Genomic DNA, 22765 nt, shown 5'->3' on the forward strand with positions numbered 1-22765 from the left:
TCCTTAGAAAACAGTCATAATCTCCAGGGTGAAGTTCACCTTTGGATTTCCTAGCCCAACCCCCTTTGAGTTTCCTGTAAGCCTTAAGCAAGAAACTCTTGTAAATAAGCCCTTCCGGCCGATACCTTCCATTCTTAACTGCCGTATAGATATGCCCTTCTTCCGCCTTAATATCTTAACCGCGGCTCCACGAAGCGATTTGCCTGCGCATAAGGATGCGCAGTCCGTTCCGGGTGCTTCGTTATGAGATAGTCGATAAGCCTCTCGACGGTCTTATCACCCCTGTACTTGCTCCATTGAACACGGACCGGCAGCAGGCGCACACCTTTCTCCCTAAACTCATTAAGCACAAACTGGTTCACCTCTCTAACTGTGGCTATCATGCCTGTGTCGTGAATCTTGACTCTCTTCGGGTGATTACCCCGAGCTATGTAATCATAAGTGGACCCTTCGATGAACACTTCACTGGTCGGCGTCATTACCCACAAGGAGTCATGATATGAGATCCTTTTGAGGCCATGGTAGAAGGTGGAAAAGTTTTGTGGGCGCTGCCGACGTGGGCTGCCTGCAAAGTACTCTACAAAGCGTTTGATGAAGTTTTTTGGGGACATTATCTCAGCATTGTGGACGGGTCGGTTTGGGTTTGGATCTGGGGAGCTTGTGTAGAAGAATACCGACTGCAAGCGGCTTTGTTCGAAGAGTTTGTAGATGGCGTGCTAGAAGAGAGAGGGTTGGTGGTCAGCTTTATATTCATGACAGCGGGAGCAACAACATGTGACGCTTAGTCGTTCAATCACATAATTGTCGCATGATTGGACGGGATATGCTGAAAACTAGTTGCACTCACTATGCTTGACGTGTAAAGCATCATACCAAGCTCTTTAAGACCAGTGCAGTTCTGGATGATAGCCCCAAGGTCTTCCATGGCATGCTGATTATGGGGCAGAAAGATTGTCCTTAAAGTGCTCCAGTGTCGGGCACATAAGGGGGAAACAGCCAGGTTTGTTTCGACATATTGCAGGAACAGCTCCCTCAGTCCTTCAAAGGATGAAAAGTAAGCTTCCATTCCCTCCCCCTGGTGGTCAGCCATAACAGACTTCAATTTAACCTCACGTTTGTGCAGTTCACTCCACACTGCGGAAGTTTCTGAAAAATCACCCCAGTGAGGCATAAAAGTGAAGTGTTCAAGGACTGAAACATCAAAGATATGAAACAAGAATGTAAGGTCGACCTTTCCGGATTCATATATGCCTAGTGCTTGGAGCTGCCTTGGCTGGGGAGCCTGGCCAAGTTCACCAAGAAGCCAGGCAGTGGCATCAAGTGGAGGAATATCCTGTTCTTTGTCCCTAGGGAAAGGTAGTGAGAAATGAAACTGAAGGTCTTTGAGTTGGCCTCCTGCATGTCGAATTACTCGAGCTATGAATCCAATGCTTTCGAGGTCATTGAGGTTGAAAAGGCGCAGAGACTCGATTCCATCCCAGTCAAGCCTTTGAAGGTTCAAGCTTGCATAGCGAAACATGTTTTCTTGGACGTGATAGTTAACCATCAACCCGGCGTTAAAGGAAAGAGATCTTAGCGGACATAGCGATAGTTCCTCGAAGATTCTGTTCGAGGGCCGAAATCCTGACAACCACCTGCAGCAAGGTTCAGTCCCCTACTCAGCGACACTGAAACGGGTACCTCGTGGCAGACTTACTCTATGTCAATCAACTGGGCCATCTTTGGGAGCGCCATCTCCAGCAGGAAGTTAACGAGAGAGGATACAGCTCCTTGGATGTTTTGTGACCTAGAGGAAACTATGGTTCGATCAATCCCATGCTTTGACTTATTTTCTCCGAAAGCGTACTCTCCGCAGATAGTGAGCTTATGCACACTCTCACATTGCTTTTGTGAGTTTGACACGAGTCCTCTAAGAGCTTCCAGCCAAACCTCATAATTGGGTTGGTCTTCCTTAACTGACTTGTGCTCAAGTGAATCGATCTTAAGTACTGTGTGAAAGTATAGCCGTGGGACTATAAAAGCATTGAACAGCTTTGAGACTTGAGTAAGAGCAACCAAGTCCGACGGCGTAAGCTGGAGCAGACAAGCAGGTTATTGGCAATATGAAACACAAACTGGGGATAAAGGAAAGCCTACATGGTCCAGTATGCACTCAAACAGATCAACTGGAATGTTTGGGAAGGGCATATTGGCGTTGGCTAGTTTGCAACTACCGCGTGGAGCAACATATAGGTGAAGGAGAGGATTCTTGAAAGGCTTATAGGACCGAACCAAGAAATCAATTGTCAGGCTAAAAGCTTGGAAACAACAAAGTCCTCATGAAGGAATGAGAGCAATGCGAGAAAGGAAATGTGAAAGAGCCCGATGAGCTCTGCGAAAATATACATCTGTGCAGCACGTGACAAGGAGGACGTGAATCAGGCCAACAAGGAGACCCCGGAGCCCTATGATCTTATATTGACAAACACATCGAATGTGAAGAAGCATATAAAAGGTTGAGATCGTCGGCTAGAGCTAAATTGCCTGGCACTGTGCACTGAGAAGCAAAACCTGCCGCTTGAGGCATATTTATGCTTCTTCCCAGCATCAGCAGGTAGAATAGGAATGCCCCAGCAGCCAATTCTCAATCCCTAGCTACCTCTTTCAAACTGCTATACGCTTACCATAAAGGTAGCCCGTTGTCGATCAAGCTTTGTGGACTGCGGCAGGCACAAGAGAATTATGGCCGCCAGACGCTGCTAGTAAAGCAGGTAACAATCTAGGCCCAAACAGCAAAATGAACATACTAGAAGAAGAGATTCTACATTTGCGGCCATCGACCGACAACTTCTCTGAACTCTTTATCTATCTTGAATCAGGTACGCAGAGTATATGAAGAAAGAAGACGCAGAAAGCAAGGTCTCAACAGCCGGGTCGAGACAAGATGGCTTAGGCAAATTCATCGCTAATGCCATATTTCCCAGAGGCAGAGATTGCAAGGCCGCCAGCCCCATCTAGCGGCCATTCAAGGGTATTGTGTCGTTCAAAGGGCTCTGTGGTCCGGATCGTGGTACGGATTCGGGTAGCTGTGACGGGCGGTTGAGTGGGGCGTCAAAGTAACATTTTAAGGATCATGTCAAAATGGAGAGACATGATCAATTGCGACCCTGGTATGCTGCTATCGCAAGCGGTGGCCCCCGTGGTCAGTTGAGATGAAGTCTGCTCTCGGGATGAAGTTCGCAACAGTTGGAGTCCCAGTGGCTTGGCGTTGGTGGGGCTGTGGCTCGTGCACGTGATTCTATCTTACGTCAGCAAAATCGGCGATCCTCGGCTCAGCCAAGAACGGGAAGTGCCAGCTTCACATGAAAGTTTGCGACGTTGCTGGGCGGCGACATGGTTTGAGGCGGAAGCATCGCCATCGGTCGCATCTCCCAAAAGTACTGAAAGATGGCCGGCCATCAGCCTCTTTGATAACCCTCGCCTGAAGCTGGTGCTGTGACTTAAATGATTTGCTGATATATCTACGGAGTAGGTGTATATTATTTCGTTATACTCGTACATATAATTCCCACTGCTCTCCTTGGCTTACGTCGTCGAAGATAAAGATCGATGTGAATTTCATTGGACTGGCTCGCGGGATCAATGAACGAACCTGTTATAGAGTCCGTTGCTGCCTTGATCCCAATTTCATTTGTCTTACAACAAGTTGCGACATCCCCTACGCTTCGTTTCGTACAACATGATCTTGCAATCTAAGCCCGTGCTCTCCGAACGCGCAATCGGGCGCGCGCTCTCTCAGCTAACCAGCAAATACCTTAAACATCGCAAAACAATATCCCGTGGCGTCTATTTGACTCTTTTCCTTGCCCTCATCAAGCGTGTCCACAATGCTATTTCGGAACAGAAAGCGTCCCAGCGACAGGCGGAGATTCGGGAGCGGCCGATGACCCGGAGTTATGATAGAGATGCATCTGGCGGCACAGAGGGCGTGCCACGGAAAAAGATAGGCTTAAACAGGGAGTTCCTGAGAAATTTGGCGCGATTGCTCAGAATTGTGATTCCGGGATGGAAGAGCAAAGAGTTTAGACTCCTGCTCAGTCATTCGGTCTTCCTTGTGCTCCGGACTCTTCTAAGTCTCTACGTCGCCGAACTTGATGGAAAACTTGTCAGTAGCTTGGTCAGGGGCAAAGGAAGGGAATTCCTACTGGGTCTGGTCTGGTGGATGATGGTGGCGGTTCCCGCAACATTCACAAACTCCATGGTACGATGGTTGGACCTGGAACTCCTTCGTTAAAGACCAGTTGCTAATAATCATTTTCTTCAACAGCTATCGTATCACCAGTGCCAGCTTGCCTTGCAATACAGAAAACGCCTAACCGAGTATGTTCAAAATGAGTACCTAACTAATATGACATTTTACACAATTTCAGCGCTTGATGATCGAATAAAAAATCCGGATCAGCTTATCACGGTCGATATAGCACGATTTTCAAACAGCCTTGCAGAGCTATACTCGAATCTAGCAAAACCAATCCTCGATATGGCTATATATAACTATTCCCTCTCAAAGAGCGTTGGTGGAGAAGGCCTTTTTATTATGTCGCTTCTCGTCCAATTATCCGCCAATGTTATGCGAGCTCTTACACCACCATTCGGCAAATACGTTGCCGATGAGGCGAAGCTCGAAGGAGAATTCCGTTTCCAACACACGCGATTGATTGATTATAGCGAGGAAATCGCCTTGTATCATGGTCATGAATCGGAAAAAGACACCTTAGACAAGGGATACTTTACCTTAATAAAGCATGTTAACCGTATTTTACGGAGGAGGTTGTATCACGGATTCATGGAGGATTTCGTTATAAAGTATTTCTGGGGTGCCTTGGGCTTGATACTCTGCAGTTTTCCCGTGTTTTTCAAAATCCCTGGCCAGGTTTCGTCTACTATGGGCGACCGAACTGAAAGTAAGTCTGATTGCACTTCCTGTTCGACGAAATACTTATTGTGTGCCTAGGTTTCGTCACGAACCGCCGAATGCTCCTTTCGTCCTCCGATGCATTTGGCCGCGTAATGTTCTCCTATAAAGAGATCTCTCAGTTAGCCGGCCACACCACTCGTGTCACTTCCCTTCTCGAGGTTATCGACGATATATCAAAAGGCAGGTTCGAAAAGAAGCTTGTTTCTTCCGCATCAATCGAAGGTCATGCTGCTGTGCTAAGCAAACGGGGTACGATCTCTGAAAGTGACTCAATTGAATTTACCGACGTCCCTATCGTTTCACCCAATGGTGACATTCTTGTTGAGAAGCTCTCTTTCTCAGTCCACCCAGGTGAACATCTACTTATTGTTGGGCCGAACGGGTGTGGTAAATCATCTTTGTTCCGCATCCTAGGTGGTTTGTGGCCTGTATATGGAGGGACTGTTAAAAAGCCAACATTCGATCAAATTTTCTATATACCCCAGCGCCCGTACTTGTCCCGCGGCACCTTACGTCAACAGGTTATCTATCCTGATGGCATGAAAGAAATGCATGAAAAAGGAACAACCGATGCTGACCTTTATGATATCTTGTCCATCCTCGAAATCTCATCTATTGTCGATAGACCAGGTGGTTGGGATGCTGAAGAAGAATGGCGTGACGTGCTTTCAGGCGGTATGCAGCAGCGAATTGCAATGGCCCGACTGTTCTATCATAAGCCAAAATATGCTATTCTAGACGAGTGCACGTCATCTGTCACGCTTGAGATTGAGAAGGTGATGTACGAAACGGCGAAGAGATTGGGAGTTACGTTGATGACTGTGTCGCATCGACGGAGCTTGTGGAAGTACCATAAGAAGATCCTGCAGTTCGATGGACAAGGTCATTACGTTTTTACGGGCCTGGATTGGGAGAAAAGACTAAAACTTGAAGAGTATGTTTTCTTGAAATGCTCAGAGCAATTTTGGGCTTTTACTAACTTGATTCGACAGTGAGAAGGAAGAGATTGACCTTGAACTCCGCGCGATCCCAGAGATAGAGAAAAGAATTGCAGAACTCACGACAGCATGATAGTATTACGAGCCTGGCCCATCCTGTGGGCGTTCTCACTACCTATCATCGGCGCTACTTGTAGAGGACTCCCTGTGTACGAACCGTATCTGACCCCACCAATCTAGCTGATAGGTCCTAATAAAATCCATCTAATGATGTTTCTGTATATAGTGCAATGATATGGATGGCAGGAAGCGAAGAAACCAAGTTTTACCATTGATAAGAAACATACAATTACAGTTGATACGAGGATTGCATGAAGCGATATCTCCTTCCTAACCCACTGCAATATTCTCCATCAACTCGAATTTTAAGATTTCTACGTAGCTAGGTAGGGAGGAAAAAAAGAAGAAAAGAGGGAAAAAAAAGTTCGAGCGAATGCTTATGCATATAGAAGTAATGCAACAGATCCAGAAATATCGATGCAGGTAATATAGTGCCACATTCTCGAGTACAAATTGGATAATAAAGGTTCAATTCTCCTTGCGTTAAAACAACGTTGAAAAGGCAAAAACGTATCAATTGATTTTGTGATCAGTCCCGGTCGACCTCTTCATTTGCTCATGTGCTTGACAGATTGGGATCCTTTTATAGACCACGAGTGCCTTTATTCGTTCACCTCTACAGGTTCAACGTTCCAAATGCTTTCAGCATATTCAGAAATAACCCTATCCGAAGAAAAGAACCCCATTCTCGCAACGCTCTGAATGCACTTTTCAACCCAGCCATCCTGGTTTTTATATGCGTCATCAACGAGACCTTGTGTCTCGATATATGAATGGAAATCATCGCTCACGAGATAGTAATCTCCATGGTCAACGATAGAGTCGATAATCGCTGAAAACTCCTCTGCGCTACCAAATTTTCCGGAGAGGATACAATCGAAGACGGCACGAAGGTCTGGATCGAACTCTATGCTCGACGGATTATAGACGTGGGCGTGTCGTAGGTCATCGACATCTTCAGCTAGATTACCAAATAGGAAGATATTTTGCTCGCCAACTTCGCGGGTAATTTCGATCTATATTTATCATTGTTAGTGAATTCAAAAGGGCTAGAATCTGACAAGTAACATCCTTACATTCGCACCGTCACAAGTCCCAATAATAAGTCCGCCGTTTAGCACGAACTTCATGTTGCTTGTGCCACTAGCCTCCATCCCAGCAGTTGATATGTGCTCGCTGATATCAGAAGCTGGGCAGATCATCTCCGCTTTGCTGACGTTATAGTCCTCAATAAAGATAACCTTCAGCAGATCACCAATTTCTGGGTCGTTATTCACGACCTCTCCAACCTTATTGATAAGGTGGATGATTGTCTTTGCCATCCAATAACCCGGAGCGGCTTTTCCGCCAAAAATAGACACTCGAGGGATAACCTTCTTACGTTCCTCAGGCGTCATAGCTTTGATTTTTAGGTACCGGTGAATCACGCCAAAGATATTCAGCTGCTGCCGCTTATATTCGTGAATTCGTTTGACTTGGATGTCAAATAGTGCCTCGGGGTTGACTCTAACCCTAGTAGTATCGTAAATGTGCTTGGTGAGTCTGACTTTGTTCTGGTACTTGACCTCAGCCCATTGTTTCTTAAACTCTTTGTCGTCCAGATAGCGTTCTAGCTTGTCTAACAGCGTCAGATCCTTCAAGAATTCGTACCCGCCAAGTTTTGAAGCAATGAGATCAGATAAGCGACGGTTCGCTTGATGCAACCATCTTCTCGGTGTTATTCCATTGGTAACGTTGGTGAACTTATCCTGGCCATATATTTCAACGAAATCTTTGAAAATTGTCGTTTTAATGAGATCAGAATGGAGTTCGGCAACTCCATTGACCTTGTGAGAACCAATTATTGCTAAATGCGCCATTCGCACCATTTTCGGGCTGGACTCTTCAATGATAGATACGCGGGTTAGCAAGTCACGATCGTTGGGAAACGTTTTCTCGACCCATTGCAGGAATCCGAGGTTGATATCAAAGATGATGGATAGATGTCTTGGTAACAGATGCCGGATCAAGTCGACAGACCATTTCTCCAATGCTTCAGGCAAAACAGTATGATTTGTATAACCAAATGTTCCTTGAACAATGCCCCAAGCTTCGTCCCAGTCAAGACCTTCCTGGTCAACAAGGATTCGCTGCAACTCAACAATCGCAAGAGTAGGATGTGTATCGTTCAATTGTATAGCAACTTGATGGGAGAATTCGCTCCATGGCCGCTTCGTCTTTTTGAATCTGCGAACAATATCGAAGAGAGAAGCTGCGCACCAGAAATATTGCTGTTTCAATCGTAGTTCTTTTCCACGCTGAAGGTTGTCATTAGGGTAGAGCACTGCAGAGATAGTCTCGGCCTGTTGCTGATCCGCAACAGCGCTCTCGTAATCGCCTGCGTTAAACTTTTGGAAGTCGAACTCGCCGCTAGCAGCCTTGCTCGACCAAAGGCGAAGGTTGTTCGTGGTTGGTGTATCATAGCCAGGAATAGGAACATCATATGCTACTGCTTGAACAATTTCGCCATCTTCCCAGGAATGAACGAGCTTTCCGGTTTGATCATGGTATTTTTTGTCTTCGCCGTAGAATTGGATATCCACAGTTACATCATGTCGGGGAAATTCCCAAGGGTTAAAGTCTAGCCAGTAATCCGGAACTTCAATCTGATATCCATTGACGATTTCTTGTTTGAATATACCATAGCGGTAACGCAGGCCATAGCCCCAAGCAGGATAATTCATGCTTGCAAGGCTGTCAAGGAGACAAGCAGCAAGACGGCCCAAGCCACCGTTTCCGAGCGCAGCATCATTCTCTTGATCAATTACATCCTCGATACGGAAACCGAGATCGGACAAGCCATCTGGATGGGATATTAATGACCGGGACGAGGCCCAAATGGAATCTACACGCACCTTTCGCAACATCCTTGAGCCCCACATTCAGCATCGCATTATCAAGGGCACGCCCCATTAAGAATTCGAGAGAGAGGTCTATGATGCCACAACAACAGGCTGTTAGTACATTGTAACGGCAGATTTCACGGACCTCACGACATACAGTACACCCTTTTTTGATCAGCAAAGGTGTGACGTTGCTGAGTTTTATTCCAATCAATGACCAGTCGGTCACGAAATGCGAGAGCGGTTCCAGAGTATGCGGCCCTGAAGATAATATTAGCTCAACCCCTACAGATATTATGGGGTTGGAATCTCATACAGCTCATCGCAATTGAATAAAGAGCGTGCAAGGGTGGTCTCGACATGGCGAACAACCTCTTTCTACGACTGCGGATCAGCATCGACGTTCTTAACGCAGTGCATGCTTCCCTTGAAAGCTTTAGCATACCTCAAATTCTTCCTTTGTTTTGAATGCCTGAGGAGCCTATAAGGGGTCTAAGTTAGCTCGATGTAAACACCATGGTGAAAGATACAGTGGACATACGAATTTCCGCCAGCTGCAACAAGCACACAGTATGTTAGCAATGTTCTAAAGCAAAAGCCGCAGATTCAAGACGTATTTGACCGAGATGCATCAATATACGCCGAAAAGGACAAATTTAAAATCAAACTCACGCTTGTCTCTGCGGTTCAGGAATGCTAGCTACGACTTTCTTGATATCCCTTGGCCCAAAGCCCGTAAAAGTACGTTTGTGCTTCGGCCGACTGAAGCCAGGTCCTACAGGACCTTGCAGCTCGGAAATTGGAGCTCCCATGGAGGAGCGGCGTTCCCGCAGAGCAGAGGCCATCGGGGGAATGTAAACGATGGAAAAGGCTCAGATAGTCTCGCCTTCAAGTTGACTACCTAATTAGCAAGTGACTCGTAACTTCGAATGCTGTTTCTGAAGCAGGAAGAATGGTCGGCCAAGGGGATCTTGGTGTGCGAGGATGCTTGCATTTGAGAACAGCAGCAATAAATATTCCGAATCCAAAGGAGAAATCCTAGCGATGGGAACTAGGCAAATAGGGAGACACGATGGGAGAGGGATGGCAGCACAGAAACTCGTAAAACAGGAACACAACGTAGGACACGGTGCTTACACAGCTGCTATTAAGAAGATGCGGTCGTGTCGAAAAAGCCCTGGCCTGTATGGAGATATCAACGAGATATTCCGTATTCTAGCTGGAAATCCCAATTGCAAAGCACACGATCAGGGAGCCGTCCAACAAGGCGTCAACAACAACACCTGAGGTCGAAACAGAGTTTTGGAGAGGAAAGCAAGGAGGGGGGGTTCCACGGTGGTGGATGTACCAGGTGTACCTCTACCTGATGGCGGAGGTAGGTAACTATGTCATCGGCTGCTCCGACCGCACGCATCGTCAACCTGGATCTCCAGCACGCTCCTATCCTGTTCGGCCACCTCCCGAAGTAGTTACACTCCGCCCTGTATACGCACCCTGATGACAGCCCGAGAGTCATCTGTGCCACCCCGCTTCGGCCAGTATGAGAGCTCTCTGCCAGTACATTAAGCCATGTGGGCGGGGAAATGCAACTGGGACCGGGAAAGGTAAGTAAAGGGTGCCAATGTACCAGAGTACACCAGATGACGACGGTCAAGGCATATTAAAGTCTAGCCCTTATTTCCAGGGAATGATCCATATAGGATACAAACCACAATGGGTCACGATGAGAAAGTCTGGCCATCTTTGGCTTATAATGTAGGCTGGGGACAAAAGCCAGGGCACACAGATCCTCGGCCGCCGTTCCAGCTCGGGCTGCGACTCTCTGAGCTAATCCACCAGGATGTAGATCTCCAATCAAGCAGCGCCCCAGCATAGCATCCTCACAACGTCATTGCTCTGGACTCTCCATTGTGGATACTCCGTGACGGACTACAAAGCTGCTGACTCCCCAGTTTGCCACTGCCGAGTTACATCCTCTCGAATAACAGTGCACATTGTTGTCTCCTGACAGACATCTGCAGATGATTTGGATTCAAGCCCACAAGGGATAACCGCGACGCGTGGCGCGGTTAGAAACTCAGCATTTAATAATTTAACCTCCGGCTCAGCCATTTGTATCTCGAAATACATCATGGGAGCAAGATATGATGTGATAGCTTATGCGGGCTGCGATAAGAGAGTCCCACAAATTTTCGTCACCAAGCCCATGCTCAAGTTCTTAACACCCGACGAAAAGAACCTTACTGCTAAAAAACTGGGAAGACAAAAAAGCCCTGCCAAAAAAATAAAATAAATAAAATCCGAGTCACACATGAGACTTCGTCGTGTCACAGAGCAAACACGAAATATACAGACCCCCAATATTCAAAACATAATAGGAAAACCCCGACTGGTGCATGTCAATGACATTCAAAAAGAAGGAAAAAAAAAAAAAAAAAAAAGGAAAACAGGGTCATTAGAGCAAATGGTGGCAGAGGGTGGAATTAAATACCATACAAGACAATTCCAGGTCAAAGAGCCAAAATAAGAAACCTGGGGATTGAGCGTGTGAAGTAACTCGGTATAAATTGAATCGATCAACTGAACCAGAAAAGATTTTGGGCGCGAGTGAACTCGGCGAAGAATTTAAACAAATTCGCATTTGAAATCCCGAAGAAACCGAACCAGAAACAGGTAGTGTATAGAACAATATGCATATCATGCCACACGGCGCCGGAAATGGAATCAATTTATCGTTCCCCAAGTAACGCCGTGCAAGTCCGAGAAAACACTGAAAAATAAGCTTGGAGCCCGGTCGTAGAATAGCACATATTCAGGCGACTACACCAACGGGATAGGGAGATTATGTTTCTCTGGCGCAGAATTGTAGATATATGCCACACCCTGAGAGACGTAGATGTCGTAAAATGAGGATAGATATATGGGTGGAAGGTAAGAGAGGTTAGTTTGAAGGAAGCGGTTGGCGCTTCCCGGAAGGCTCAAAGGATTCCAGAATCCTTCAAGGCGTTCTGCAGGATTGTTTCCTTGACCGCAGCGAAGACAAGCCTGATGTTTGAAGTATCGGTCGCTTGAGTTAGGCTATAGAATAAATATTAGAATAACTCCACGACAATGTATATATCGGATTCCTTACTGAGGGTAAAGGTTCAGGTGCGCTCGATTCACCTGATTAAATCTCCAAAGAAGGTATTTGGCGGCTCGGTTAATATCGTTACCCCCTGAATAGTCAGGGAAGTACCTGCTCAGCGGCGATCGTGCGAGCTTTTGTCTAAAGAGATCCACCTTATTCAAAAATAGAACAATACTGGTCCGCATAAACCAGCGTGAATTGACTACCGAATCAAACAACACCAGGCTTTCCATCATTCGATTCTGTAAACCAATTCCGTAAATATTTGGCAACACTATATATATGGAGTCATAGTAACATACCTGGTTGCTCTCCTCCAGTAACACTTGGTCATATTCGCTCAGCGCCACGCAAAATATTATCGACGTTACATTCTCGAAACAATGAATCCATTTTTTGCGCTCACTTCTTTGGCCACCAACATCAAACATGCTGAAAAGTCTTTGTCAAAACCACCATTCTCAGAATGTAGAAGCCTGACTTACTGAATGCTAAGCTGACCCATTGTAAACCTTGTTTCGTATATACCGGTTGTTTTCGTTCGCGCTCGAAGGACATCCGCTTCATTCGGGATGTAATCGGGCGACGTAATGCGCTTTACTTCATCGAAAAAACTAGCGACAAAGAGTTAGCCATCCGCACTGAACCTTCTTATCAGGAGCAGGGATATGTCCTGGCGTACTAGGGTGCTGAATCCATCAGATAAAATTCATTCTGACGGTCAAGGACTGTCGGAACGGCCGGATCATTCCACAGATATGTAACGGCCTCGCCAACTTTGGGATCAAGAGGGGTGTTTGGGTCGGGATCAATGTTGTATTCGTCCAAATACTCCATAAACTCGCGCACTTTCGAACTGGTCGGCATGATATTAAAGTCATACATGGCGGTCACCAGTGATTTTGCGCATTCGAGGAGATTCTTATAGACGGTGAGCCGGCACATCGATAGCTCTTCAACTGTGTAACCATTCTGATGGATAATTTTCATCTGCTTCACAATCGTGGACTTTCCGCTTTCTCCGGAACCTGCAACAGCGAGTCAGGGCCTCCCAACTAAATCAATGATTGTGAACCGCTGCCCAAAAACCTACCAAGGAGGAGAATCTTGCACTCCCTTCGCAGTCTCTTTGAGTCCTCCTCCAGCTTCTTGTCAATCATTTGGCTTCTCTTCTTCTGGTCGACGATCTCATCCGGGCTATGGCCCGGACTCGAACTCAAACACCCACCCATCGTTACCAATATGACCACGACGCAGGTGTAGAGAACAGGCTTCCAACTTCCCAAAAAGAACGGTCGAAATAGGCGCTGCAATCCGGGGTAAACCTAGACAGCCGGCTGTTTCCGATCAATAGCGGTGAAAGATTGACGGGGCTGGCGAATAGGTGTTTAGATGGAGGAAGGCAGCTAGCTATGGAGGGTCCTGGACCACAGAATGGGGGGCTGACTGCAGCTGACGATGCGTAGATTAGACGATGCGATTAGACGATAAATGGAAGAAGTCGAACGTTGAAGAAGGATGCCGATAAAAGCCGCGATGAACCCGACACGGTACGAATCGCAGAGGACTCCGAGGTTGTTGGACGGAGTGGGAAGCTTGCGGTGGATAGAAGGCTGAAGTCGCTGCTCGAGGCACGGATGGGATGTTCAAACACCAGAGCAGGCTGATGTGTCGGGTTGGAGTATAATAGGGCGGAGAATCACTGTGCACAGAGGAGCGAATAACGGGAGGCGTTTAAATGCATGGGTTTGAGATGGAAATGGGCCTGCCAGGGACGAAGATTTGGGTATCGAGCAGCGAAGGGAAGTAAGGAATGTCCTGAGGGAGTTCTCAAGGTGGGAAAGAGAAAGGAAGAGATAATTCTCATCGCCTTAGTTGAGGGGGACCAGGCGAGTAGGCGGTTAAGGCGATCGAAAGAGAAAGGTTAAGAGTAGCATGGGAGAAAAGGTTGGTGGTGCGTGCTCCGGTCACTATGCTTAGTGGGCAGGTGGGATGTGTGGAGGGCGATGGGAGTCGTCGGGGTTCAGGTAGCTCTACAAAAGGGGACCAGGAACTACGGATACGCAGAACCCCCGTTTTGCACGTAATATATTACCCAATTCGTAAGAGTCCGTCCTTGGCATGAGCTTGTCAGCCAATCATCTGCTCTAACCACATGCCGAACTCGAGCGGCACGTGTATTCAATACGGCGATGTGTATTTTGCAAAAGAGTATCGGTATCGATACATGTCACAAAATGTCCATGCACATCAGATGGGGTGTCGCTTCAGCTTGCCTAAGAACAGCAGATCCCACCTAAGAGCCCTTGAGTTGATACTATCATCCAAGAATGTTAAGCTTTCGCTCTAGAACAGTGAAATCAAGATATGTCTCTCAGGTGCTGCGAAACCGTTTTGAATTTTATCCTGTTGTGTTCCGTAGCCATTTAAGGTTGAAGAGGATACTCTGTTTTTTAGGGCTGGTAAGACTTCAGATGTAGCGTCGAATGACCGCCATCCTGCCCCGAATGGAGTTCTCCGGACCCATCTCCGACCTTTCCACGTGCTTGACCTTCATTCCGTCAAAAGGGGACAACCCGAAAATGCTGAGTGTCGCATCAGGTGCTTTCTCAAGCTCACGGCTCTATATTTGACCTGTGACTGAGATTGTTGAAAGCGTCGTGAATACCCGCTGCATGCGCGGTACTTCGGGCCTCAGCTCCCTGTAACATTGCATATTGAAATTGGTAACGACTCATACAAGGCCCCTGACTCATTTCGCGTGGCTGACTGACCAAGAGCACACAAAGTCATCGGAACTATGCATTACATACACACAATAACCGCATTGTCTCCTCGCGAATGTACAGTGTATCCAGTGTGGATTTGCTCTTTTTTCAACTCTATCAATCCAGGGAGCCCTCCGAGACAAAGCGTGAGGGCAGAAATGGAGTTGACGCCAGATAAGGTGAAAACAGACGCCGGTCGTTTTGGGTAACTCTGGAAATTTTAACACGTTACTAATGAGTGAAAAATACGGCGTATGGAGTACTCCGTACCGGTGAAAGCAATTAATATCGAGCACACGGTCAACGAAGCAATTGCCACCGCGGCCCCCGTAAAACCCACCCACCAACTCCAGAAACCCCACCAATTATCCCCAGGTTTACCAAGAGCCTGGGGAGCACATGGATTGAGCGGGCCTCTTGTCCATGTGTCCACCTGGTGACAATTACGCAGGACAGGTGACTCTGCTCTCAAAGCCTATCCATTCCAACCCTGGTTTTTTATCCTCGAATGTACGGAGTACTCCCTTTTATACTCCCCGGCGAAGGGATTTATTAGCCGCCCGCAGATTCTGGCTCATAGAGCGATTAGCTCTCATCGCTAACCGTGTATTGTGGCGTCAGCAAAGAACTGGGCGTGTCACTTGACTAAGCGGTCCGGATTCGGCCTAGTGCGATCATCAGGGCCCGCTCATGATCTTTTTTTTTTCGATTTTTGTTGTCAGCTGGATCGCCCAGACTCGTGAGAGCCAAATCTGGGCGAAAATCAAGTGATAGATATCGAAGAATTCAGTCCTTCGTCTACCAGGCTGCTTTTGCTTTCAATGCATCCGGGAGAGAAACACAAATGAAGCAATTGACCAGATGACTCTATCACCACCTGGTTTCTTCGCATGGCGTGAAATGTATATCCGGAATAGATGTGTATACTGTACGGAGTATGTACGGAGAATATACATACATATACGGAGTACTCCGTTTGTATGTACTCTTCTCCGTACGCGGTGCATTGTTACATAGTAACGGGTTCGGAAGTCTTTACGGAGGAGATCCGGTTAAAAATAACAACCGGCAGAAAGATGTATTCTTTATCCTTTCGCCCCGCCCCAGCAACCATGTACTGAGATACATTAAACTCATAGAGCATCCTGTACAGAGTACTCTGTTTCTCCGTCCGTTTCCTGAATGTGAGAAAGCTATGATGTCGGTGGCATCCAGCTTTTTTCTCGCCTGGACCCGATCATCCTTTCCAACCTTCAGCCCACACCACAAAGTCAGGCCCATGGATGAGCAAACCTCACCGCTGCGGTATCATTAGCTACCAGAAAGCCATGGTTGCGAGATTGGCATTTAGCGGGCTTTGAAATGCTGAGATATCCGACGATCGCCATTCGAGCTCAATGAGCCGAAAAATCGTCGTCCAATGTGAGACAAGGCCAAATTTGCCTTGAATAAACGAGCAAATCCTCATGCTTCCGAACCATGGCTCGCTGGGGTCCGTGCATTCTCATGGCGGTACACCTCAAGCTCAATGGTAAGCGCTTCCGTGCACAGGGAAGCGGGGTGCGTGCAACTAGCAATACCCGCTCGGTTGTCATGTTACATCCACTGAAGTTCTGGCGTCTTGAGAACCCGATGCCGGTCGTGCACGTCCAGAGGAGTCTAGAGAAGCTGACATGCCCCATTGATGGCTTCTCACTATCCTTCAATTTTAGCATGATCCATTGTAGCTTCTTTGTGGTGGTTGTATTTGCAAAGTTATCATTCGACAAAGCAGAGTGAATGGGGCTGGTCCCTCTCACAAACGCCCTCCCAGCTTACCCTTATACTGACGAAAAACCCCCCGGCCCCCCCTCTCTTCCCTGGCCCTTTGCATCCCTTTGCTATCAATAGAATATTGGACACTGTACACTCTAGAGAAGTGCGGACTACGTGGATATGCTATTCCCTATCCGCTTCGATATTTCGGCGCAGTGGGCTAAAGATGTGTCTCAACATGCCAAAATGATTTCCAGGAACCAAACAAGACGATTGCGGAAGAGCACGGCAGTCTATACCCGATCCTAGGCACCACTGGAGTGTCTGCGCAGCCCCATTCATAATTTTGTTGCGCCGAATGCACTCGTAATTTTGCCTACCATCAAGCGCCACCCCATCAAATGGTTCCAAAAGTCCCTGCGATGGCCCAGATTTTACATTGACGGTGTAACTCAATCGGCAGGGTTCCCGCTACAAAAGAGGCTTCGAAGATCTTTGGGAATCAATACTCGGGCCGTATGCTGTTTTCCCCTCCGGTTTAGAAAGCATTTGGACGCTGGTTGGGAAATGGAAGTAGGTGCTACCCTTACAATAACCCGTTAGCTAGGGAACCCTCGGGTATTCATATAATATGCGTAGGGGTGAACATCTGCAACCTTGAAGGAATTTCACGAGACCTTTCCGCCCATATCGGCAGACTCTCGCTTTCGTCTGCAACGCATGGCCTGTAAAACAGGCTTTCCTAGCAAAATACTAGTCGATTCCATATCAACAAAGCACTCGGAGATCATGGCGTTCGCTAACCAGTAAATTATAAGATCTCAATAAGGACAGGCGAGCTACCTCGGGTGCCATACTTATGCTCTGATGACATCAACCATTCTTGCATCTATGATAACTAACGGCCTTGTACGTTGTCAGAAGCGAACGTCCTTTAATAGCCATGTGGGGCACTCAGCAAGTTCCTTCTTGGAAGCGGTTCGAACTTGGTTGGTCCAGGAACCAACCAGCGTCTCCGTCGGAAAAAAAGAGAGAAAAAGAAACGAAAATTCAGCAGAAGTGACGTCGGCTTGGGTAGACCCCTGATTGCATGCAGATGTTTCCCGTCCCATGTTCCCTGTACACTGAAGGCAGAATCCGTGAACGTGGGGCATCTATAAACGATGAAATGGAGATCATTTACGGAGTACTGACCGTGAAAATTTCCAAAGCAAAAGGAATTTCGGGCAAACTGGGGTGAGAGACTCTTATCAAGCACCGGAGTATATCTCGTTAGGGCTAAGGCAAATCGTCTCGAGGATGCATACAACCGGGAGGGAAGAATAACTGAGGTGCACATGCATACAAAACTCAATGCCGCGGTCGCGGTTCAACTTGGGCCAATTTGTTCGCAACAAATCGATCCAGCCCTCCGTCAAAACCGACTAGCTATATCATAGGTACAAAGTAATCCATGCCCACTGGAAAATCGAGATGGCCTGTTCCGAGATAGCACAAGGCCTTGCCATGCTATCCTCTTGCTCCCCTCAATCTTCTCATATTTCCCCACCAACTCGGTAGAAGACATCCCCAGTTTCTACCAAGTGCATGTGATTGAGTGGTTTCCTCTGCTTTTGCTGGAATGCATGCCTCTGGTTCAACCACCCCCTCCCCGCCCCCTCTCTTTCTCTCTGCCTTCCACTTTTCTTTTGTGTTCCTGTGTTGGTCTATCTTCCTTGTTCACTCAATTGAAGCGTCTTTCATTGTTCGCTGAGAGAATGTGCTTTTCCTTTTCAGTATCCCATAAGTTTCGTACAAGAGCAGAGGGACAGCGCCGACTCGAAATGCATCTCCCTGTGGAAGGGAGGCAGGAGAACAAATTTATGGCGCTGTCTTTGATGAACATGTCCGAAGCTCACGCGGAAGCGGAACTACCTAATGCAGTGCCTGAGGGATAATTGCATCTAGGAAGTTCAATCCCGGCTATTGTATAGTGTCAACAACACTTAGAGGGCACACAGAGATTTAGCTCCCTGCCGTAGGATGTATGTGTACACATCTGCTTCCTCCCAACTTGCATTCTCTGCACAGGAGGTCTGGCCAAAGCCGCAGGGCTCCATACTCCGTACTCCGTCCATCTGGCGGGATCACTTTATCTCTCACCCTCACATATTTCCCCGAAGATTTCTCAGATGGGCCTCAGACATTAGCGATATCGGCGGATTGAAATCATAACAAATAATCCATCTAGCAACACAATTGAGATGGAATGGCGATTCGAGGGTGATTTAGCACCTTTTATGGCCCAGGAAGGAAGCTAACATAGGACCCTCCTGGTTTTGACGCAGCTCGAGGACCGTCTGTAGTGCCCGAGCATTCAAATTGGAATGACCTTTGGAGCGAACATGCAATGCGGATTGCAGTGGTGGGAACCCCATTAGTGCGCACACAGGGGGTTCACAGAGGCGGGAATGGGTTCGATTAGTGGATAGAAAAAGGCGTCAAACTACAATGCAGCTGCAAGATGGATGACCCTTTCGAAACAGCCCATCCCTAATGCTACTCCGAGCTTATGAGGAATGGAACATTTTGCGACCACCCAGACTTCCCACTGAGTAACTATAATTGGCAGTTAGCCAACGGTGATCTTCGGGTGGCTTCGGGCGGCTAGGCGCCTTGTGATGGGAGGGGCCCCAGGGTAGCTGTCAAATATGAGAGAGTTCAAACATAAATACCCACACGGGAGTATTCAATGGCCAACCTTCAAGCTAACCTGGGATTCGTCTGCAATTTCCCAGTTTCCAATGAAGCCGTTGCTCCCGCTCCGCATACGCATCATCGGTATGCATATACATCTTACCAGGCACTTCCACTGGCTCCTGACCGATGAAGGCATGCCAATAACCAACGACCCCATACAACCTCATACATTCATCTTGTAGTAAGGAGAGTCTGGGCTTGCTCCTTCAATTCAACAAGATAGGCGGATATGAGAGCCAGTTTGTCCTAGTTCACCTCAACAAAAGCAGAGCAATCTCCCCAATTGATTCTTTATAACCGATTATCAGCCATCAGCTTTCAGATAGATTGAAATCCTTTCAGGCCTCCAGGCAACAATATCCTGGACATGAAGTAGCTCGCATACGATCCCGTTAAGACTCCATTTGGGAAGACGCTTAATTTCAGTTACTAGTGGCCCTTTTCTTCATTTGAATTCCGATATTATGTTTTTTTTTCGGTCGCTATTTCGTATTGCCTCGATTCTGTGCAAGAGCACCCCCTCCTCAACTCTATATGGAATATGAATTGGGGATGGTTACCTTTCAAGGTTCGCGGAGCTAGATGATTTTTTCGGGCTGTGTTGTCCATACGGACTTCGAACGTATATTTATTCGAGAAGGTGGTAGGGGTCCCAGAAAGTTGATGCCGGATACATAGTTAGCACTAAGATTGCCGGCGGTGGGTTGGGACATTCGCTATGACGAAGATATTATTTCGGAGTCGAGAAAAATTTAACTAGTTAGCGCCGATCTTTAAGAGCCGGAATTGGGGGGCAAATGGCTTATGGAGCGCTCCATGCGTTTCTCCGGTTCGCCTTTTCATGATGATTACATCCTCGAGCCATCCGCATTCTTAACCTGTCTTTGTTTCTTTCTGAGATGTTTCTTTTCTCCTTGATATTTTACCTTAAACGCCAGAGATCGTGTTCTTCCAGATACCCATTTTCGACCGCTGTACGCCTGTTTCGACTTGACGAATCGTCCCCCACCTCTGTCAATTAGTCGCAACGTCACTTTTTTGGATACATTGACCAGGTCGCTATTGGCGTCAATCCATTGTGCCTCTGTATCACAAAACGGAATAAAGCCCCGCAATCCTCGAGATTCAAGAGAATCTAACGCAGAAGAGAAGTTGGTTAGTTTTGTTGCAAGGTCTTTCACCACCGAAGCCACGATCATTTGAATTGTTTTCAAAATGGCGGAATTCGTGCGGGCCCAGATCTTCGGCACGACTTTCGAAATCACGACGAGGTATTATAAGCGATTCCGATTTCGAGATAAATAAGTCGATAATTGGCTGACCTTGCTGCTTGGAAAAAAGATACACGGACTTGCAACCGGTTGGCATGGGAGCATTTGGTCTCGTCTGGTATGCTCGAACCCCGCATCCCCAATGCGAGAAAACATCTCGCGGATGGGAAACCTGAAGGGGGAGAGAGAGAGGCGAGATATCCGTTGAGCGAAACTGTGTGGATTCGCTAATAAGCAAATTTCAGCTCGGCTCGAGATCAATTGACAAATCAAGCCGTTGCCGTCAAGAAGATTATGAAGCCATTTAGCACTCCAGTGCTTGCAAAGAGGACTTATCGAGAGCTCAAGCTTCTAAAGCACTTGCGACATGAAAATGTGATTATCAACACCCTACTTAGCTCTGGGAACTAAATATAACTAACCTCAAGTAGGTTATCAGTCTCAGCGACATCTTTATCTCCCCGCTAGAAGACATGTACGTATAAATACACTTTTCCTGTACTCAATCAAGTCTTGCAAACAATTCATTCCTGGAAAAACCAGTAGTTACTGACAATACAGCAGATATTTCGTCACAGAACTCCTTGGAACCGATCTACATCGTTTATTGACTTCACGGCCATTAGAAAAGCAGTTCATTCAGTATTTCCTATACCAAATTCTGGCATGTCTCTTTCTTCTGCCATCCCTGATTCCTTCTGTGTTATGATGCTAATAATGCTTTTACAGAGAGGCTTGAAATATGTGCATTCAGCAGGAGTGGTTCACCGAGATCTCAAGCCAAGTAATATCCTAATTAATGAGAACTGCGATTTGAAGATTTGCGATTTTGGCCTTGCCCGTGTTCAAGACCCCCAAATGACCGGCTATGTCTCTACAAGATACTATCGTGCCCCAGAGATCATGCTCACATGGCAGAAATATGATGTTGAGGTTGATGTATGGAGTGCGGGATGCATATTCGCAGAGATGCTCTCAGGTCGACCATTGTTCCCCGGGAAGGACCATGTGAATCAATTTTCGATTATTACAGAACTATTAGGGTCACCACCAGATGATGTGATTAAAACCATCTGCAGTGCAAACGTACTTCATCCTCCCTCACCCGCCTTACTTTGCACTTTACTGATGCTTTATAGACCCTGCAATTTGTGCAGTCACTGCCAAAGCGAGAGCGGCAACCACTGAGTGAAAAATTCAAAGGCGCAGAACCTCTAGGTAACTCAATTTGACTCTCCTAGAAGGGATAGAATCTAGACTGATCTTGCTGTAGCCGTTGACCTTTTAGAAAGAATGCTTGTCTTCGACCCCAAGAAGCGTATCACTGCTGCAGAGGGTCTTGCCCATGAATATCTTGCACCGTACCATGACCCTACAGATGAACCTGTGGCGGAGACTCAGTTTGACTGGTCCTTCAACGATGCGGAGTTGCCGATCGATTCGTGGAAGGTCATGATGTGCGGAACTTCCCCTCCACATCTTGTCTCAAAATATACTAACTGGCCGCCAATATAGGTATTCCGAAATCCTTGATTACCACAACGTCGACCAAGACTCTCAAGGAATCCATGGTACTCCTCTGAACACAGAGGCTCAGAGGGTGCCAATGTAGGGCCGGACTACTAGGAATTCTGTTTCCATGGATATGAATAGAATCCCCACGAGTTCCATTCTGGTGCATTTATGTCCGTTCGATACCTCGCAGCCGGGTCAGAAAGAGCTGGCGCTGGGTATATCGGGGATTTTTACTCTTTTAAATTTGGAGGTTCCCGCCTTCGTCTGCTTTTTGCTTCGTGGATCGACGATCCTGTAAATTTCACGATCGGGGCGCTTGTAAGCAACGTTACGACGGAGAGAGTATTGTGATAATATTTTCAATAATCGACGGACCTTCATGTATGTATAACTGCCAAAAATAGCCTGGTAGCCAGAAATGGTGGAATGTGAATGCTACGACTTACGCCACAAACCTTTCGAGTATGAGCGTGCAGATGATTCTCTGCGCGTGGCGATTATTTCGCTGCTGTAATTTATGTCTGGAGACGACCATACCTCTGCGTATTCGGTGTAATCTATTAATAAGCCACAGGCATCGGATCACTGTTTGTCCGCAAGTTCACGGTATCGAGGAGTTGGCCTGACCGTGGTCCTCGCCGTGGAATTTCAGATATGACCAGCGTTTGTGAGATAGATTTTGACGTGCCT

At 47.0% G+C, this 22765-nt stretch overlaps 5 protein-coding genes across 7 annotated transcripts; 2 read left to right on the plus strand and 3 right to left on the minus strand.

Moving 5' to 3' along the window:
• Positions 1-167: 167 nt before the first annotated feature.
• D8B26_005720 (uncharacterized protein) lies at positions 168-2187 on the minus strand (the record flags this gene model as incomplete). Its single annotated transcript, XM_003069277.2, has 4 exons — positions 168-716; positions 848-1634; positions 1697-2073; positions 2137-2187. The coding sequence occupies 4 exons, from the start codon at positions 2185-2187 to the stop codon at positions 168-170; spliced, it is 1764 nt and encodes a 587-aa protein (XP_003069323.2).
• A 1531-nt stretch (positions 2188-3718) lies between these two features.
• On the plus strand, positions 3719-6047 carry D8B26_005721 (uncharacterized protein; the record flags this gene model as incomplete). The annotated part of the gene is made up of 4 exons (XM_003069278.2): positions 3719-4240; positions 4307-4943; positions 4994-5891; positions 5950-6047. 4 exons carry the CDS (start codon positions 3719-3721, stop codon positions 6026-6028), a joined length of 2136 nt encoding a protein of 711 aa, XP_003069324.2. The 3' UTR covers positions 6029-6047.
• A 320-nt stretch (positions 6048-6367) lies between these two features.
• Positions 6368-10189, minus strand: GPH1 (Non-essential glycogen phosphorylase). The gene is made up of 7 exons (XM_066124972.1): positions 10035-10189; positions 9570-9794; positions 9343-9378; positions 9214-9275; positions 8910-9158; positions 7092-8857; positions 6368-7031 (listed from the first exon to the last, which is right to left on the minus strand). Exons 2-7 carry the CDS (start codon positions 9740-9742, stop codon positions 6618-6620), a joined length of 2700 nt encoding a protein of 899 aa, XP_065981053.1. The 5' UTR covers positions 9743-9794; positions 10035-10189; the 3' UTR covers positions 6368-6617.
• A 747-nt stretch (positions 10190-10936) lies between these two features.
• Positions 10937-13919, minus strand: GPA2 (Guanine nucleotide-binding protein alpha-2 subunit). The gene is made up of 6 exons (XM_003069280.2): positions 13121-13919; positions 12710-13055; positions 12513-12641; positions 12330-12459; positions 12031-12269; positions 10937-11975 (listed from the first exon to the last, which is right to left on the minus strand). The coding sequence occupies exons 1-6, from the start codon at positions 13257-13259 to the stop codon at positions 11876-11878; spliced, it is 1083 nt and encodes a 360-aa protein (XP_003069326.1). The 5' UTR covers positions 13260-13919; the 3' UTR covers positions 10937-11875.
• A 6264-nt stretch (positions 13920-20183) lies between these two features.
• HOG1_1 (MAPK protein hog1) lies at positions 20184-22527 on the plus strand. 3 transcript variants are annotated; one of them, XM_003069281.2, is made up of 9 exons: positions 20184-20560; positions 20631-20678; positions 20806-20935; positions 20992-21035; positions 21125-21224; positions 21290-21646; positions 21700-21778; positions 21834-22017; positions 22076-22527. In XM_003069281.2, the coding sequence occupies exons 1-9, from the start codon at positions 20505-20507 to the stop codon at positions 22170-22172; spliced, it is 1095 nt and encodes a 364-aa protein (XP_003069327.1). In that variant the 5' UTR covers positions 20184-20504; the 3' UTR covers positions 22173-22527. The 3 variants fall into 3 exon arrangements, with proteins under 3 accessions (XP_003069327.1, XP_065981055.1, XP_065981054.1); XM_066124974.1 differs by having other exon boundaries at positions 21834-22527; XM_066124973.1 differs by having other exon boundaries at positions 20184-20935.
• The last annotated feature ends 238 nt before the right edge of the window (positions 22528-22765 follow it).

Source organism: Coccidioides posadasii, chromosome 3, assembly GCF_018416015.2.
Source record: "Coccidioides posadasii str. Silveira chromosome 3, complete sequence".
Lineage (NCBI taxonomy): Eukaryota > Fungi > Ascomycota > Eurotiomycetes > Onygenales > Onygenaceae > Coccidioides > Coccidioides posadasii.

Excerpts from the sequence above, each read along its gene's own strand:
- GPH1 (XM_066124972.1), bottom strand. The coding sequence starts at position 9,742 with ATGGCCTCTGCTCTGCGGGAACGCCGCTCCTCCATGGGAGCTCCAATT. Across the intron at positions 9,379-9,569 it reads CCTGAACCGCAGAGACAAGC|GCTCCTCAGGCATTCAAAAC; the intron begins GTGAGTTTGATT and ends GACCCCTTATAG. Across the intron at positions 9,276-9,342 it reads AAACAAAGGAAGAATTTGAG|AAAGAGGTTGTTCGCCATGT; the intron begins GTATGCTAAAGC and ends CCGCAGTCGTAG.
- GPA2 (XM_003069280.2), bottom strand. The coding sequence starts at position 13,259 with ATGGGTGGGTGTTTGAGTTCGAGTCCGGGCCATAGCCCGGATGAGATC. Across the intron at positions 13,056-13,120 it reads GTGCAAGATTCTCCTCCTTG|GTTCCGGAGAAAGCGGAAAG; the intron begins GTAGGTTTTTGG and ends TCGCTGTTGCAG. Across the intron at positions 11,976-12,030 it reads CACCTGAACCTTTACCCTCA|CCTAACTCAAGCGACCGATA; the intron begins GTAAGGAATCCG and ends TTTATTCTATAG.
- HOG1_1 (XM_003069281.2), top strand. The coding sequence starts at position 20,505 with ATGGCGGAATTCGTGCGGGCCCAGATCTTCGGCACGACTTTCGAAATC. Across the intron at positions 20,679-20,805 it reads GGAGCATTTGGTCTCGTCTG|CTCGGCTCGAGATCAATTGA; the intron begins GTATGCTCGAAC and ends AGCAAATTTCAG. Across the intron at positions 22,018-22,075 it reads GATTCGTGGAAGGTCATGAT|GTATTCCGAAATCCTTGATT; the intron begins GTGCGGAACTTC and ends CCGCCAATATAG.